The 18,031-nt window shown below is 37.0% G+C and overlaps 1 protein-coding gene across 3 annotated transcripts in view; it reads right to left on the bottom strand.

Annotated features, from left to right (window-relative positions):
* Positions 1-1,672: 1,672 nt before the first annotated feature.
* tsl (membrane-attack complex domain containing protein torso-like) overlaps positions 1,673-18,031 on the bottom strand; it is a 107,599-nt gene continuing 91,240 nt past the window's right edge. The window contains exons 3-8 of one of the 3 annotated variants that reach the window (XM_073089200.1): positions 7,409-7,633; positions 6,698-6,820; positions 6,052-6,226; positions 4,872-5,006; positions 3,603-3,737; positions 1,673-2,483 (exon numbers count right to left, since the gene is read on the bottom strand). In XM_073089200.1, coding sequence (XP_072945301.1) covers positions 2,223-2,483; positions 3,603-3,737; positions 4,872-5,006; positions 6,052-6,226; positions 6,698-6,820; positions 7,409-7,633 — 1,054 coding nt within the window. In that variant the 3' untranslated portion in view covers positions 1,673-2,222. The remainder of the gene's footprint in view (positions 2,484-3,602; positions 3,738-4,871; positions 5,007-6,051; positions 6,227-6,697; positions 6,821-7,408; positions 7,634-18,031) is intronic. The other 2 variants (XM_073089199.1, XM_073089198.1) reach the window with 2 other exon arrangements.

Genomic DNA, 18,031 nt, shown 5'->3' with positions numbered 1-18,031 from the left:
ATTTTACGGTAGACAGAAAAAATCGGTATAGTCCGCGTAAAACTGCTAGTCCGCTCAATCGCGTCGCCATAGCAAATTGTATGACTACATCTGCTTGCAACAACTTCAGATCGTACTAGCAGTTTGACGCGATCTTACGTACCTACACTTTTAATGTTATTTCATTTTTATCAGTCATTCACTAAACAAAAATAGGTACCTATTTTTTTGGATAAAACGACGTACCTACGTCAGATCATTGTTTTAAAAATACAGTTGAACGACACACTATCGCACGCGGGTTTGCTCATGATAAGTTTAGTCTATGATTCAGGCAATGCCCTCATTTGTGGCGATAAGGCTTAGATCACACGGGCAGATATTTAGGGCAAGCGGGATTATTAACTTTAACGGTGTACAAATATTTCGTCTCTTCCTGTGCTATGTAGGTCGGTCGTAGATTCCGTGTTTTGTCGAATAAGTTACTGTAGCATTTTTTCAGTTTAATTATTAGCGTGAAAAGTCTTAAACATTTGTGATAGATGTAGGGTAAATTTCAAAGAATTCACACAATTGCCGACGAATTCGACGACAGGAAGAAATAGATGAAACAGTGGTGACCGAACATTGATACAAATATAACCTACCTAAAATGACAACCCAATTTATAGCCAAATAAATGGTTTTTGTGTTACAGTTATGGTTTTAAAGCTGTATTCGTAAGATTTTGAAGTATTGACAATAAATATAGATGAATTGTGCAATTGTGCGTCTTCCATTTTGTCGCCCCTTATATCTGCCGCTTTGGGAAATACCCGGTTAGCATCCCTCTGATTGGGCCATTTATATTTTTCATTAATGTAATCTAGTTACAATAGATTCGTCATATAAATATAAAGGGTATAATGAAAATGAACAAAACTCAGTCATAAAACATTTTATTACATAATTTTCGAAAAATATTTACACCATTTTAATATTGGTATCGAAAAATATTAAATGCACTTCCGTGATTGATCCCACATTTTTGTACAAATATTTAAAATTAACCGTATTATTGCACATTTACTTTCAAGTTTCCAAATTGCAATTTACTTATATTTAAATAGAAGTTTGAAGAAAACGCGATAGATGCCGCTGATTTCCATGAATATTTGTCGATAGGAAAATAATTTAATTTTACTATAACACTTTGTGTAATAAATATTTACAAAAATACAAATCCTTAACTTATTCTAAACAATAAGTAGGTTGCTTCACTGTAACACTTACTTGTACGATCACATTTTGCTCAAATATATTTATAAAAAATATTTAAAATTTATTAGTTTTTAGAATGGTTAATTAGTTTTTTCTTTTCAATATTTCAGTCTTGTTATGAAAAATGACAGCAGTATTATTATATTTTTAAAAACATACTAAATTAATTGTCATTAAATATTTTTCAAATCACAATATTTATCTTTTTGGAGAACATTAATAATTAATTGTAAAATTTTATCACATACATTTTATTATATCTCGAAGACTCAACTTATAATTTAATTTTGTAATTAAATAATCAAATCAACTGTATTTTTTTAAATTCATAATTTTGTTTAGCACCATTGAAATAATTTGTTTTATTTTATCCGGCCAATAGTCATTACTCATTATCAACAACAAATGAATTTTACATTTAGAAACTGTCAACACATTCATTGTCTCAATTTTACACATTCAAAACCCATTGCGTTTATTTGAAATAATAATTACATTCACTTAAATATATTTAAATTAACTATATGTACAGCGGTATTTTAAATCAAGGAACTGTTTTTGGAATAAATTGTTAAATCATTTTCTATATATAAATAATGATGGACGGCAGCAAATATTTTACAATTATTATTATATTATTTTCTAATTATTGTTAAATGATGGTATTACTACTTTCTTCGACTATTGTAAAATAAGTTAGTGTGCCTATAGACACACTAACTTATTTTACAATTACTTCGTTTATGTTACTGAAATATTATACAGTTTGTGATAAAGTATTCATTATATTTTTATTATGAGACTTTCCAAATTAATTTTAAAATTGCAATAATCACCTCAAAGAGGATTTGCCCTTGGGCCTGTCATAAAACATTGGCTTCAATAACCACATAACGAAGTTGCTTCACATTAAAATATTTCTAAAACCCAAATTTCATAAGTCTATACATATTCTCTGATTTAAAATGACCGGCAATCATCCATCACATGTTACTTTCCCAAAGTTTTAAATAATTGTCTATCACTTCCTCGAACCATTTCTTTTTCTTCGTATCTTTGAACGCAACGGATAGTGTCTTTAACTCCAATTGCAATAACGCTTCATTCCCTAGCAAAGTGTCCAAGTTTCTTAATAAAGCTGGCTCTCCGTGCAGCTTTAGTAAACTTGGGTAGGAGAATATGTAGTAATGTACCCTCAGGCGTTTTATCGCCCAATTCTCTACTGTTTTATTGCCGCTTGCCACCTGGGAAATAAAAATATGTGAATATCTGATACGAAATAATATGACGTTTAGTTCTGGTTTCAGGTTAAATGGTGTCTATTTTGACAGGGAATCCCCACAGTATAATTTGTGATGTCATTAAATATGTTAAAGTTAAAAGTTGTTAAAAGACTTCTAAATTAAATTAATACTTGTAGTTTACTTAAGTAAATTTTATTAACAAATTTATAACTTAAATTAACCACAATATTACTTATAATTACTTGTCAAATACCAGCTCTCAGAATAACTTTACCTTGCCACGTTTTCCGGTAGCTGTAAAGGCTAGTAAAATATCAGGTAATAGCTAGTCTTCATTTTACTCACACTCTAAACTACACATAACATTTATATGAAGCTGTGTTCTGGTTTGAATGTAGTATATAGCCTTTAAATGGAACCGTTTCTGTGGTGAAACTTAAAAGACACTTCTCATTTTTGGGAGTCCACATGCCAAAAGAATTAAATAGCATCAAGTAAGTTACAAGCTAATTAGTTGCTCCCATACATACTTTTTTACGTGAAAAGGTGTGTTCGTTTTGAAAACTTCTTTATATGTCATTAAAATACATACAATTTTATTAGTAAAATCTTTTTAGTACTTGTTACTTATAACGGTAACTAATGAAATGAGTGAATGAGAAATCGATTTATTGTGTAATGAATGTTATTAACGTTATTAATGAGATAACTTGTTAGTCTGCAGATAATTAGTATAAAGATGCAAATGAGAAAATTGAACACGTGCCTCATTATAAGCAATATAATGATGAAATTTCAAATAGTTTTACATCTTAAATACCTAAAATTATTTCATGCGTGTAAGAAGTTTGGAATTTAAAAAATCGTCATCTCATTATTTTTTTTCTATAAAATATAGCTTTTTATTCTGTTTTTACCATGATTCATTCCTATTACAAATTTAGTAGCACTACTTCATATACTTATTATTATTTTAAGTTGTCAAATGTATATCTACTTAACTTACAATTTCTAAGTGTAAAGTTTACAAGCTCAATTTGTAAATTTGAAATATAAAATAAAGTTAAAAAGCATTATCTGTTACTACCGCTAACTACTGGCGCTATAAATACATGTTACCTTAATTTGGCCTATGTGTTTGGCTTGCCAGGGGGAGAAATATCCTTCCAGCTCCTTGGCTGTTATGTCAGCGACGCCTTTACTCTTTAGTCTGTCTTTGATCATAGAGTAGACGTTTCTAGAGAATACAAACACCTGGAGTGAGAGCAGACACAATATTCGATATTTTACAAATATATATTTATGTTTACAATATTCTGGGTGGATATTATTTGCCATGGCGTAACGGTCAACGTAGGATTGTCGTAAAACTTCTTTTCTTAACATTTCACGCGAATAAATAGTAAAGTGTCTGCATTTTAAATTGACTTTGGCTTTAGTATTGATTGCCTAAATACAAAAACATTAGAACTAATTTTATAAATTATTTTTATGCTTCTTGCCATCGGATGGTTACATTTAACTAATTTTACACTTTCTAAGTATAATACTGCTATTTCAAACTGCATAAATGCAGAATTATTGAAAAGATTCTCTTTGAACCGGATTTGTGTGTAATACATAAAAACGATTTCCAAACAATTGAAATTCTCTATAAGTGTTTATATTTAATTTTACAGTTTGTAAATGTAAACCAAATGTAAAATTGATTGAATTATAATATTTGGTTACGACAAATTAACAATTTTAAATACATGATTCGTGAACATTTTCGTGTCATAATGAAAATTCCAATGATAAGTGCACACGATGCATATGCATGCATATGAAGGATGCTGTGATTATGATGAGAAAAGAAGTTTTATGGATGGCATTCTCGCCATGAATGATAGTGCAGTGATACATCCATTATGATATGAATTAAATGGAAATGTGGAAATCAATGCAATATTGGATGCATGTCACGCATATCATATTTTGAATTGATTCTGTACTTTGTAATTTCAAATCATTATAGGTACCTATCATGAAGTGAATTTAATAAAAATATATTTTAGATGAAAAATTACCAAATTACCTAATTTGCTGTTAAGCTAAAACTTTAAGCTAGATAACTTTTATTGCTTTTATTTTAAAGCTAGTCAACTTAACTTGACGTTAAATGCTTTCAACTCAACTTTGGAGGGCAATGATATGTGTATTTCTCATAGCAGCCCAAACGGCTTGTTGGATTTTAACACTTGAAATGAGGTTGGATTCGTCTAAACTCTGATTGCATTTTTAAACAGTACATTTTTCGTTTTACTAATAATTCGTCAAACGACCTAATAATCAGCCCTAAACCCAAGTATGACGTAACAAAGTACAGAACCAGCCCAGCAATCGAACCTTGACCGTGCCGATGTGCGCGGCGAACACTGGCGAGAAGAAGTTGGTGATCTCCTGCGGCGGCAGGCGCGCCACGCCGTGCGTCTTCACGCGCTCCTTGATGCGCGCGTACACGCCGCGCGAGAACACGAACACCTTGTAACCATAGTGACTAAACGGAAGCGTCCTAGCCAAAAGTGCTACAAACGCGCACCTGAACACGAATACTTCGGCATTGTCTACACTGGCCAACCTTTCGTTTTGTTAACGAGGGGGAAACCTTCAAAAGGTACCCGGTGCCGTGGGAGCGACACAGGGTTGTGTGGGACTCTTACCGCACTAAAACCCCCCCCGGTGGCCGTCCTCGGTGCTGCGTAGAGGACTCCGGAATCTCCAACGGAACGCAACCGGAGTCCTCTTAGCGCGGTGCCCCGTCAGGCTCCACCCAGGTGAGCGCTCGCCACACCGTCTGGTGCGTACGACGGTATGCGACCACACACACCGTCGTCCTTCCCGGGGTCGCTTACCGGGCGGTTCGAGCTCCCACTCTTGCCGCCGGCAACCCCGGAAGCCCCCTTTTAGTCCCCTCTTACGACAGGCAGAGGATACCGTAGCCCCATTCTGGTCCCGGAACTACAGGGACACACTGGCCAACCTAGTGAATTATTAGCTTATAATAGGTCCGAATTAAATGGGCTATAAAATGAAATAAATCGCAACAACAACACAACTAATACATGGCATATTAGTTGTCCTACCTGTCGACTAATGGACTTCTGGTCTATGCTCAAATATATCTAAATTGGAAACTGCACTTCAAAAGTTCCAACTTTAACTGAGATTGTTAAAATATATCTGAAGTAAACAGGCTGCACAAAGAAAAAAATCTACGATTTTTTTCTACCTCATATCTCCCTTCCTCCTAATCATTGATGTAAAGTAAAATAAGTAGTAATAATTAATTTTGTATACATTTCTATATACAGCGCCATCTGGTTTACATCTCAAGAACTAAATTCACATCTACCTATCGTACTGTATCTTTGTTTTTTGTCACACAGTATGGATGGCGTTCTATTTCATATTATGAATTGTGTGTTACATCGGCGCGCAACTTCGTCTCACTCAAATATACGCCATCATCAGGCTTCCCAAAAAAAATACTATAATACATACAAATATTATAAACAAAGACTCTCACCTGATACAAAGAGTTTCCAGTAATATAGGACGCTATGTAATGCGATCCGTATTTCCTAATAAAATCCGCTACGGATACTGTGTCTCCTATCTCCGTATCCTGTATAGCATCGAATACCACGTCATCCACGTCTATATTGGACGGTAGGTCACCCAGCTTTGCTGTTTCACGGAATCTATAAAAAAACAACGAGCAAACTTTAATACAAGTTAAAAAAAAACTTCGAAACTTAAATAGAGAAGAGCTAACGACATTGAATAGATTTTCCTTTATTATCTATAACAAATAACAATGTCGATAAAGACACCATTGAAAGAAAGAAAAAATTAAGGATAGGTTGGGATAGCTTTGTCAAAAAGTTTTCAATGTTGCCTTAACTTAATACGGGAACATTTAACAATATTTTATAATATGTCTTGAAGTAGCATAAACTTGCTAATGGCAAAATTTCAAATAGGATTCAAGTTATATTTATTTATGTCCGGTAGATTCGTTGGTATTGTAGGATGTTGTGATGCCTTGTATAAGAGTATCCTATACTCCTTCCTCCCAAACTCCTTAACCAAGAGCTCTCCCATGTTGTGTCACATAGGGTTCTACACGGTCTTCCTATATTCTAGTGTGTCACTAAGTAATCAAACAGTACCTTGAAACCCTAACCAGCACGTAGCAGTGGTCACCGTTGATGAAGGAGGAGTTAATGCCGAGGTTCCTCGCCATTATGTCCGTCGGCCAGCCCGCGGTGAACGCGCGCCATGGTCGCTCTAACCTGGAATGTAGAAGAATATCATGTTTAGCTGATTTCTCATACTAATATTAAGGATCATATGACATTTTTATATTATTGAAACAGCAAACGAACATGCAGTCTACCTGATCGTAAGTTGCTACTACCGCATGGAAATCTGTAATCAATCCCAGGTAAGAGTCCTACCTGAGGTCTAGAGATGCGTTACTACCTTCAACAACAAAATTGGAAACCTCGGAAAAGGGGAAATCTTCTTACCACACCCTTCAAACATGAAAACAGCAGCACTGGATACTGCTGTTATGAGGCAAAAAAGGAGTAGTAGTGGTGCCTGCAAACTCGAACCTCAGAGGCTTCTACGAATTTCAAAATCTGTAACCAATCCTATATAAGATTTGACTTCTACTTGAGGTAAGTTACAGATGTGTTGTTACCCCTTAGGATTAATATAGTCGCCTATATAATTATCGAAAGTAAGTTGTTCGCCTTCAGTAATTCAGTCGGGATCTACATGCTTCCACTAGAATGCAAGAACTCCAACAAGCTGAAAACAGGTGGTACCTTCCCGGTAGAACTAAATCTTTCAAATCTTGTAGTACAAAGACTTGCCTCTCAAAACTGAAGTCCCTGAAGTACGCCTGCAGCAGCTGCTTCAAGTTATCGCAGAATTCCATGTGGAAGTCTCCGTCGAAGAGCCGCTTCGCGTGGCGGGGCTTGGGTGCGATGGCATAGCGCTCCACATCCCGGAACACGCTGACTGTGGGCTCCCGGAACACCCAACCATCTGTGTCATTGCGTGGCACCACGCGCATGCATATGCTGAGGTAGCCATATCTGGGGACAGGGGAAATGTGATTTAAGTTTTTGTAGAAAACAATAATGATGAATTAAATTACTTAGAAGACTTATGGAGATTGTAAAGACTTAGAAAGATTTAACAAAATCAATAAATCATTCCATATGGTAAGTGGTTAGTGAACATGGACATTTGTGAAAGCATCATACGCATGCATATGCTGAGGTAGCTATATCTGGGGACAGGTTGAAGCGTGATTGAAGTATTTTTGTAGCAAAGTATGACGAATTCTAAAGATTTAAGGATTTGAGTGGCACATGAACTTGCTGTCCTGATGATAAGTGGTCAGTGATCATGGACTTGAGTGATGGGATCATACGCATGCATATGCTATTCCGAGACGTAACGATTATCATGCTGATCTGATACGCAGCGGGTTTCTGGTTCGATGCCCGGCCAGGAATCTTAATTATACTAAACGTTTATTCTTTTTATTTATTTATTTAATTCACAAAATCCACAGCTTGTAACAATCAATTTACAATCTAAACTTATAATATAGGTCTTGAAGCCAATTACGGATTTACAATATATGTACTTATTAAGCTAAAAAACGTCACATAGTATTCACCACCTTACTTAAGAACAAACTTCGATAGAACAAAGCATGAGATTCCATAAAACCATATTTATTTTGCACTTAATATACCTCTTTAATTTGTATAGTGTTCTGTATAATAACCGTATAATCATTTAATTAAATCATATATGGAAATAAATATTATTATCTTTGGAATGCATAAAATAATATAATTTTATATGCTAAAACAATGGTTTAATCAATTATCTTTATAAATGGAAACCAATTACCATTGTTATGATCAAACATAGTTATAAATTTACCGGTTTTATAATATTTGAAAGGTTATTGAATGCCTTACATACTTTGAAGGAACAAAGTTGTAAAATGTTGCTTTTAAAGAATACTTTATGGAACCATAACTGGATTGTTATGGAGTTTACGAAGTATTCTAACTTATACCCGTTCATACTGAATAATACTCGTAAATATATTTATCGTACGTTCTTACTAAAAGTCGAAGTTAGACACTTTTAGATTTTCAAATTGAGAAATTGTCGAATCTGACAAATCTTGCCAACAAAATTTGTGCTCGTTATTGATATAGGTACACCCGTTATTTATACTCAATCTATCCTAAATGTATCTACCAAAAATAATGGCAATGTCTAATATAAAGAAATTGTAAAATTTTGATCTTTGGTAGGCATATCACTCGATAGATTGAATATCAACAGATGTTCTTCGCGACGAGGAACGCATTCGTTGCCGACCTCAGTGTTTCAATAAGACTCCAATGTTATCTAGGTTGCCTGGGGTCTCCAGTACCTATCATCATACCGGATTGTGTCCATTGGCGGCAGTAGCTACTTACCAAGTAGATCTCATGCTCATTTCCACTTCTATATTTAAAAAGAAAATTGAAGAGAAGATAGAAAGATATACCAGTACCTAGTGTACCTACAAACAAGAGTTAAGTAATAAATGTGATCGTGGGATTCCTATCCATTGTTCATTCGGGCCATTCCTAAAGCGTATCCTATATCATATCACGTGTATCCAAGCCACCGGAGAATGTTTATTGCCCTTTGTTAACTATGACATGTTATGTACGTAACTATAGTTGTAAATAACTAACATACTAACAACATAGTTTTTTTTTCTTTTTTTTTTTTTAAGAAATTAAGTTGTAAATTAATTAAATTAAATTAAATTAAATTACTCTCATTCCCAAGAACCTAATGAGTTCTTGGGAATGAGAGTCTCAAGAGAGAAAGGGAAGATCACTCTTGACCAATCGGACTATATTGCATGTGTTTTGAAGCGGTTCAAAATGACAGATTGCAACCCAATTGGTACACCGATGGATCACAATGTCAAGCTTACGAGAGGTGAGAAGAAATCTGACAACTGTGAGTACAGGAGCCTGATCGGTTGCTTGATGTACGTCGCTGTCTGCACCAGGCCTGATATTGCTCATGCGGTTAGTTTTTTGAGCCAGTTTAATGATTGTTCTGATGACGTTCATTGGCGTGCCGCTAAACGGGTATTGAGATATCTGAAGGGGACGATACAATATCGGCTAAGATTTGGAAAGTCTGGTCTGGATGTTGTTGGCTTGGCGGATGCAGATTACGGAAACTCGGAGGTAGACCGTAAGTCGTACACGGGGTACTTTTTTAAGATTGGCAATTCGGTGATTTCCTGGGAGAGTCGTAAACAGAGGACAGTTGCTCTGTCTAGTACCGAGGCAGAGTACATGGCACTTTCTGATGCGTGTAAGGAGGCACTGTTCATGCGTACCTTTTTCAAGGAATTGTTTAATGCGAATTTTGTAGTAACGCTGTACAATGATAATCAATCCGCGCTTAAGTTGTCTGAGAATTCAATGTTTCATGCTAGGACGAAACACATTGACGTCAGACATCATTTTATCAGAGACATAATTAGTAAAAATTTGGTGAGAGTTGAGTATCTCTCTACTGATGAAATGACGGCTGACATTTTTACAAAACCTTTGGTAAAAGAGAAATTTGTTAAATTTGTTTCTCAGTTAGGTTTTGATATGTGACTGTGTTTTTATATGATACATTGTTTAGACTATTTTATTAGGAAGTGTAGCGATTTTTGGTTTAAGGGCAGGTGTTGGATATTGATACTTTTTGTAAACCAAAAATAGAATGCTGTAGAAAAACTCTGTTTTGAATTTATAAAATATGTCATCGGTATTCTTGCTGTAGCTTTCATACAACACGGTCGCGAAGCACTGAATATACTGTTAAACTCTGCTATTAAACAGTACTGTACCGTTATTCGACCTAATAATTATGAGAGTGGCTTCCGTTTCCCCTTGTTGCTAGTCACTTACTTCCGGTCCGCCGCGCCCTCTATACCTAGTTTCCTGCAACAATTGCTTGTTCTTTTCCGGTCAATAGCAGGTTTGCGACACCAGCGCCACCATTGGCAGGTTATACCTTAGATAACGTCTTTACTTCATTGGCTGTTCTGTTCTCGGCCGAGGCGGTCGCTAGCTGGCTCGACTACGAGCACTGGGCCGTCTCATTTTTTTGCTAGTCTTACTTACAGTGTAAAGAAATTGCGGTTTCGCAATTGTTGGAGTACCAATGAATAAGTTAAGGATTTAACGAAGTTTTCGTTCGGTAAAGTGTTATTTCTATTAAGTTATAATAATAAATAAAAAAGGAGGTGAGTAGCCTTTTTCTTTTAAGAAATTAATTACTTCTAAATAATTGTCATTAGCATGCGATTTTTAGCTTGCTTCTCTGACCTTTTTAGGTTATGTCGAATGATTTTAAATGACTAAAGCATACCTATATTACAATAAATGTAACTTTATTCATTTGTTTATTTTTTAATAAAAAATAAAATGCTTTTATTTTTGGTATGTAGTCGAAGTTACGGTTGTTTTAACTGTGTGAACGTCTTAACGGGTTTTTGTCTCCGTTTCGGCGTTTCTCTAAGTTCCAGGGATGGAGGAAACCAGTCCGCCTGCGCGTACATCGAGTGTCGACGTTACCAGGGATGCCAGGGAACGTAATCCGAGCAAAGCACCGGCGGCTAACAAGAGAAAGCGAGTATAGTTCGTCCAGTACAGAATCTACTAATAGCTCTTCTTCTGAATCGAGCTCATCATCAAACGAAGTCGAAAAACATCGAAAGAGGCGCTCTCATCATAACCGTAAGTCGAATTAACTATTTCACGCAGTTGGTGTGCTTCAAAATAAAATTTCTTCAAATCACTATCAACCGAGATAATATAGTTAGTGATGATCGTGTAGACTCTTATATAATTGGCGAGTTTTTTGATGAAAGTTTAGAGTCAGTCAACAATGAACCGACCAAAGGGACGTCAGTGTAAATACTCTACTCCTTAATGCATGCATACTAGGATAAAAGAACTAACTGTTCCACGTGCTTCGGAGGACATACTCCGAAACTGAAGGACATTTCACTCCAAAAACAGTACTTACGCTCACCTGTTTTTACTAACCACGATTCTAACGACGAAATCAAGCGTTATGATCGTTCAAAGCTTATTGCTTACATTCAGAACGCTTTTTGCAGGCTTAATTTATGTCCTGTTAAAACAATTTGAAATTCTTCAAAAAGATATGAATAATTCTCTTATCTGAACACAATTTAATGAAACTAATTTAAATTACGTTAGCGTGCATGCAAACATTAGCGAGATTTTTCCACAGGGTGAATATTCCAAGGTGACATTATGCAGTTAGTGTGTGGTCACGGAGCTGAACTTGTCCAGCACAGACGTGAGGGTATCCTGGCTGCCGTCAGTGATCCCTACAATAAATCCACGTTGCGGAAGGTACCATTTTCATGCTCAACGCTGTGCGTGCTCAAAAGGCATGAACAAAAATGTTTTGGGCAATAGACAAGGATCGCAACTCTGCGCCGCAGAACGATCCGGGAACTTCCTCGAGAGTCCAAAATTCCTCGGAGGAAAACCCAACACTCATCCAGAAATAGCGTGCACCCAAAAACAAGAAGGCAAGAAAATCGGGACTCCTTTCGGGGAAGAGATAGCAAGTTGACGCGGGGACATGGACAACCTACGTCATGAAAAGCTGCGAGAACCCACTCTCCCATATCCCGCCGGGATAGGAGGGATCAAACTAATAAGAGGTATTGACTCGCCGAGTCAACCTTTTCATGCGGGCCAACTTCGGTTGTTTTACCACCGCTGGGAGTTGATGGGGGCACCGCCCTACATCCTCAAAATAATAATGCTTACCGGGACACCATTCAAGGCAAGAACCTTTGCTTAAACTGCCAAAATTTCAACATCAAACACTACAATCACAGGAAATGTCGCAAATAATACACAAGATGCTAAAGCAAGATGTACTCAAAGTGGCGAGATTCTCTCCCAGTTTCATTACGACAATATTCCTACGACCCAAAAGCTACGGCACATAAGACCAACTTTCAATCTAAAGAAGTTAGACGAATTTGTCCACGAACAAAAATTCTAATTGATAAATGTGCAACGTGCTCCGGTTTTACTACAGCCTCACCACGACTGGTTGTCGAAAATAGATCTCTACCAAACTTACTTTCATCTGCCAGTAGTAGCATCTCACATGCGTTTTTTGCGATTGATGTATGCCAACACGCCACTAGAAATGACATGCCTGCCTTTCGGACTCGGCTCTGCCCCGAAAGCATTTGCCTCTCTATCGAATTGGATCGTTCAATACTTAGAAGGCAAGGTGTTCGGATCCTAATATATTGGGACGACTTCCTTTTGGTAAATTAGGACCCAGCCTTACTACGCCAGCATATGGAACTCACAATGCATGCGCTATCATTTCTGGGCTGGAAAATAAACTCGGAGAAGTCTATCCTCACACCACAGAGGACTCTAGAATTTCTAGGCGTATTTTGGGATTCCTGGAGCAACCTGAAATATTTTTCGGAGAGGTTAGCCACCCGAATAGAAGCGGAAACTTGTGATCAACCAACCATGTGAGCGAGAGGGAAGTCGAAATTCAGAGATCTACAGAGGATCATGGGAATGATGAATTTCGCGAGTTTTGTAATTGTAAGAGGTCGCCTTCATTATCGGTTACTTCAAGCGTAGTCATACAATGATGAAACTGCCAAAATCAACCATCCTACCTTTATCTTTTTTCAAATTCGATCAGACCTAGAATTATGGTTAATGAACTGCACACGAAATTCTGTTATACATCCTCCACTGACAACTCAGTATATCACGTCGGACGCCCGCGGCATTTTCAAATCAATTCAAATCAAATTTCTTTATTCAAAATAGGTTCTTTACCGAGCACTTTTTGAATGTCGTTATATCTACCACCACTTCGCAAGGTTTTTCGTTATGGAGAAGAAGCGGCGAAAGAAACTCCATAAGCCAAGCTAGACAACCTGAGCATGTGGGGCGAATGGTCATCTGCACAACAGGATTTGCACTGCAGTCAGAAGGGAATTATTGTTATCTATGGCGTGCTACAAGGACACGGTGAGCTCATGGAATAGAAAACCCTGATCATACAGTGCGACAACAGCACAGTGGTCGCCTACCTCCGAAGAGAAGGAGGCACGAAAATCTGCTGGTCTCACGGGCCTCACTGCGAAAGTATTCGCCACTGTGTGGATCGGAATGGAATACATATGTCGGCTTACCATATCCCAGGGCACTACAATTGTCATGCCGATCATTTGTTTCGCAAGAAAGCTCCTCCGGAGTGGCACTTGCTACCTCGTTTAACGGAAATAGTGTTTAAGAAATGGGGCACGCAAACAGGTTTGCATCTAGCATAGCACATGTTGTGCCAGAATATTGCAGTCTCGATTAAATGGACAAGTCTGCGGCCCTCCACGATGCTCTGATTACAGAATGGCACTTCCCCTTAGCGTGGGGTTTTCCGCCACCGCATCTTGAACCGAGAGTTCTAACCTACATGAACAACGCCTCAGGGACATTCCCCATAGTGGCACCCAGATGAAAGAATGTGTTCTGGAGACCAGACTTGAAGAACAAAACCTTAGTGTCCCCGTATACTATACGTAATCTGTCCCAACTACTAGTCGACCCGACAACGGGAATGCCTCCTCCCCAGGTGATGGACGAAGTCTGGAAATGTGGGCGTGGGACCAGTTCTTAACAAAAATTGGTCACCTCAGTCAAAATTATTACTGTCCTCAGGGTGGCGTAAATCCACGCTGAACACTTATCGACCAGCTTGGAAAAGTTGGGTTACTTGGGCAAAGTACAACCCTGCCAATATTTACGATCCAAAGGGATCTAGCTAGGTACCTTGCTAATCTGCATCAGAAGAGGGGCTTGTCATATATTGGTTCACACTTCACAAGTTTGTCGTTGCTAACTTTACCAAACCTAATAAGTAATATGGATAAATTGAATTTCCGCTGTTTAGTAAAAGCTGTTAAGGCCATTGCGTTAGCCAAACCCAAAATAACCAAATCTCCTATCTGGATATTGATATTTTGGTTCACTATCTTGGTAACAAGAACCCTGATAACGCTAATTTGTACGATTCGTCTAAGATTACTGCTACTATTTTACATTTGTGCTCGGGACGACGTGTACACGATTTAACATCGTTAAGCATTTCCCCGGAACGTTGCATTGTGGAAAATGATTGTATTATTTTCAGGTCATTTTTTGGATCAAAAACGGATAGTAGCTATACTTATCAACAATCAGCTTGGAAATTAAGGACTAACGCTAACGACAAATCATTATACCCAGTTTATTGGGTTAAACGCTAATCAGCCTGCAGACTAAAAGGAATTTAGCTAAACCTCACAGCCTTTTCTTGACCTTAACCTAGAGCTTTAGTCGTACCATCATATCAGGTTGGATTAAGAAGCTCCTACTAGAAGCCGGCATACAGGCTATAGCAGGTAGTATTAGGTCATCTGTAGCATCCAAGAAATGGGTAGAACAATTTCCTTTAGGTGAAATCATGTCAAGAGGTAACTTGAGATCATCTAACACATAAAAATATTACATAGTCGTGATGTCTCTTGTGACCATACTGGTCCATCTGTAAACATTTGTAATCATTTATAAATCACTTTTGAAACGACTTAAGTTTAAACTTAAATTAAATTCTTTTAAGTAAAATATTTTTGATCAGCAATCCAATCTTTGTTGATAACACCTATTTCGTTTAAGGACAAGTTGTTCTAGAACATTGTTATAGTTTCTTGTCGTATAATATTTACACTAAGACACTTTTTTGTTACTAATTGTTTTTGTTACTAATTACTATTAAATAGTAAACATTATTTTCAGACCTCGGTTTTCTGTAGCAATTATTCACCACTTAATCACATTGGCTTGTTCCAGCACCACCAGGCGATAATAAACACGTCTCTCATAATTATTAGGTCGAATAACGGTACAGTACTGTTTAATACTTACGTTTTACCTGAAAATAAAACGTTTATTAAACATACTTACCTTATTCGACCTAAACTTTTAAAGCTGCCTGGTGTTATAAGAGACGCAATGAAGTAAAAACGTTATCTAAGGTATAACCTGCCAATGGTGGCGCTGGTGTCGCAAACCTGCTATTGACCGGAAAAGAACAAGCAATTGTTGCAGGAAACTAGGTATAGAGGGCGCGGCGGACCGGAAGTAAGTGACTAGCAACAAGGGGAAACGGAAGCCACTCTCATAATTATTAGGTCGAATAAGGTAAGTATGTTTAATAAACGTTTTATTTTCAGGTAAAACGTAAGTATTTCCTAGTTTTCTTTCAGGTCAAAAAAAACAATATGTCAATGTATGTATTGTGTCAATATCATATTGTTTAAAATAATTCATCGAGTTTATTTTGTGCTAATGCTGTAAAAAGTTCTTCATTATATTTGTTAAGTAATAAGGCACCCACACAGTTGTGGGTAGAAGCAGGTCGTGCTCCGTTTCAGTGAAAAACATGTTTTCAAAATATTAATTTTCATAGCAACCTGAAAAACGGTAGTTAAGGACGCGTTGAGACGCCACTTATTACCAAGCAACCGTTTATTTTGAAACCCAATAGCCATGCTCCTAACCTGTAAACCAGCCAATCAACAAAGCAAAACAACCTCTTGAAAACCAATAGCAACGCTTCTCCGTCAATCAGCCAATCAGTTATTCGTTTCCAAGCAATTTCGACTTCGTTTCCAAGCAACATATCGTGTTAATTTTTTGTCAAAGAAAATATTTTTAAGTTATTAATATGATTTGTTTTAGTATGTATTTTCAAAGGTAAATAAGTTATATATTTTGTTTTGTAATTATGGTTTTGTATAATATATTTTAATTTAGTTCTTATATATTATATGCCTAATGATTCCTTATTACGATGCTCCATCTGTGCGGATAATAAACTTTATAAAGGTATACGAGGGCTAAGAATACATTGTAGCCGTATCCATATCCCTCGCATAGATGTAGTTAGTCAGGATCCTATTTTAGCTACTACAAATCCTGCAGGTGGGCATCGTAATGACGAACCATTATATAAGAGACTCGCACACCTCAAACACAACATCAAGGTGGTTAAACGGATTCCGAAAGGAGCGCGTTCCACCGTGGCCATGTCTCTTACTAAATGCGTGGCCAAAGTAGTATCAGAAAATAATAATAATGCTTGGGAAGAACTTTTATTATTTGCATATAAAAATTTACATTTACATAATAGATCTCCAAAACAAACATTATGCAATTTAATAAAATTTAATACAGTTCAAAACGTAATTCCAGATAACACCATTTCTATAAATTATGATCCCATTAGAAACAATATTGTAAAATTAATTGAAAATAAAATTTCAGATGGAGACATCAAAGGTGCGGTCAAACTTTTATTTTCTGATGACACAATGGCTACGCACTCACCTGACACGCTTGGAGCCCTCCGCGATAAACATCCCATACCAAACACATCCTCGCAGCTACCTAGCCCAGCGTCCATTCCTCAGCGTGAAACTTTGAGAGTTAGCGAGGAAGCCACTAAGACCGCCATTCGTTCTTTTCCCAACGGATCTGCTGGTGGCTTAGATGGCCTTACACCTCAACACTTCAAAGACCTTACGGATCCTTTGTTAGGTGAAGTAGGCAAGGGATTACTGAAGGAACTCACCGCTCTCATTAATTTAATGTTAGAAGGACGGGTTCCTTCCAGTATAACACCTATAATCTATGGAGCCAACCTCGTTGCTCTCAAAAAGAAAGATGGAGGCATTCGACCTATCGCAGTGGGATGTACTCTTCGACGATTGGTTTCCAAGTTATGCTGCCGAAATTATACTGAGCTTTTGTCCAGGCAGCTTCAGCCTCGGCAGCTTGGCTTCGGAGTCAAGGGTGGTTGCGAGGCAGCTGTACACGCTGCTCGTACATTTTTAAACAAAAATGACTACGATGTGTTTGTTAAAATTGATGTAAAAAATGCATTTAATTCGGTAGACAGGGGACCTCTTCTAGCGGAAATTCAAAAAGAAATGCCTGAAATATTTGACTACATGTGGCAGTGTTATGGTACCCCATCAAAATTATTATTTGGCGATAAAGTTATTGAATCTTGTGTGGGATGTCAGCAAGGCGACCCTCTTGGCCCAGTTATGTTTAGTCTGGCAATACAACCAATTATTACACAACTAAATTCAAAATTTAATGTATGGTACCTTGATGATGGTTCTTTGGGAGGAAATGCATCAACTGTATTGGAGGACCTTCAATTTATAATCGATCGCTTTAACCAAATTGGTTTAAATTTAAATTTTAATAAGTGTGAAATTTTTTTTTCGGACAAATTATCAGTCGAAAGTTGTCATCATA

Source organism: Epargyreus clarus, unplaced genomic scaffold, assembly GCF_041222505.1.
Source record: "Epargyreus clarus isolate Ecla_fem2 unplaced genomic scaffold, WU_Ecla_fem_2.2 ptg000029l, whole genome shotgun sequence".
NCBI classification, from domain to species: domain Eukaryota; kingdom Metazoa; phylum Arthropoda; class Insecta; order Lepidoptera; family Hesperiidae; genus Epargyreus; species Epargyreus clarus.
Note: the sequence above shows the minus strand (reverse complement) of the source record. Positions and strands in the feature narration are given on the sequence as shown.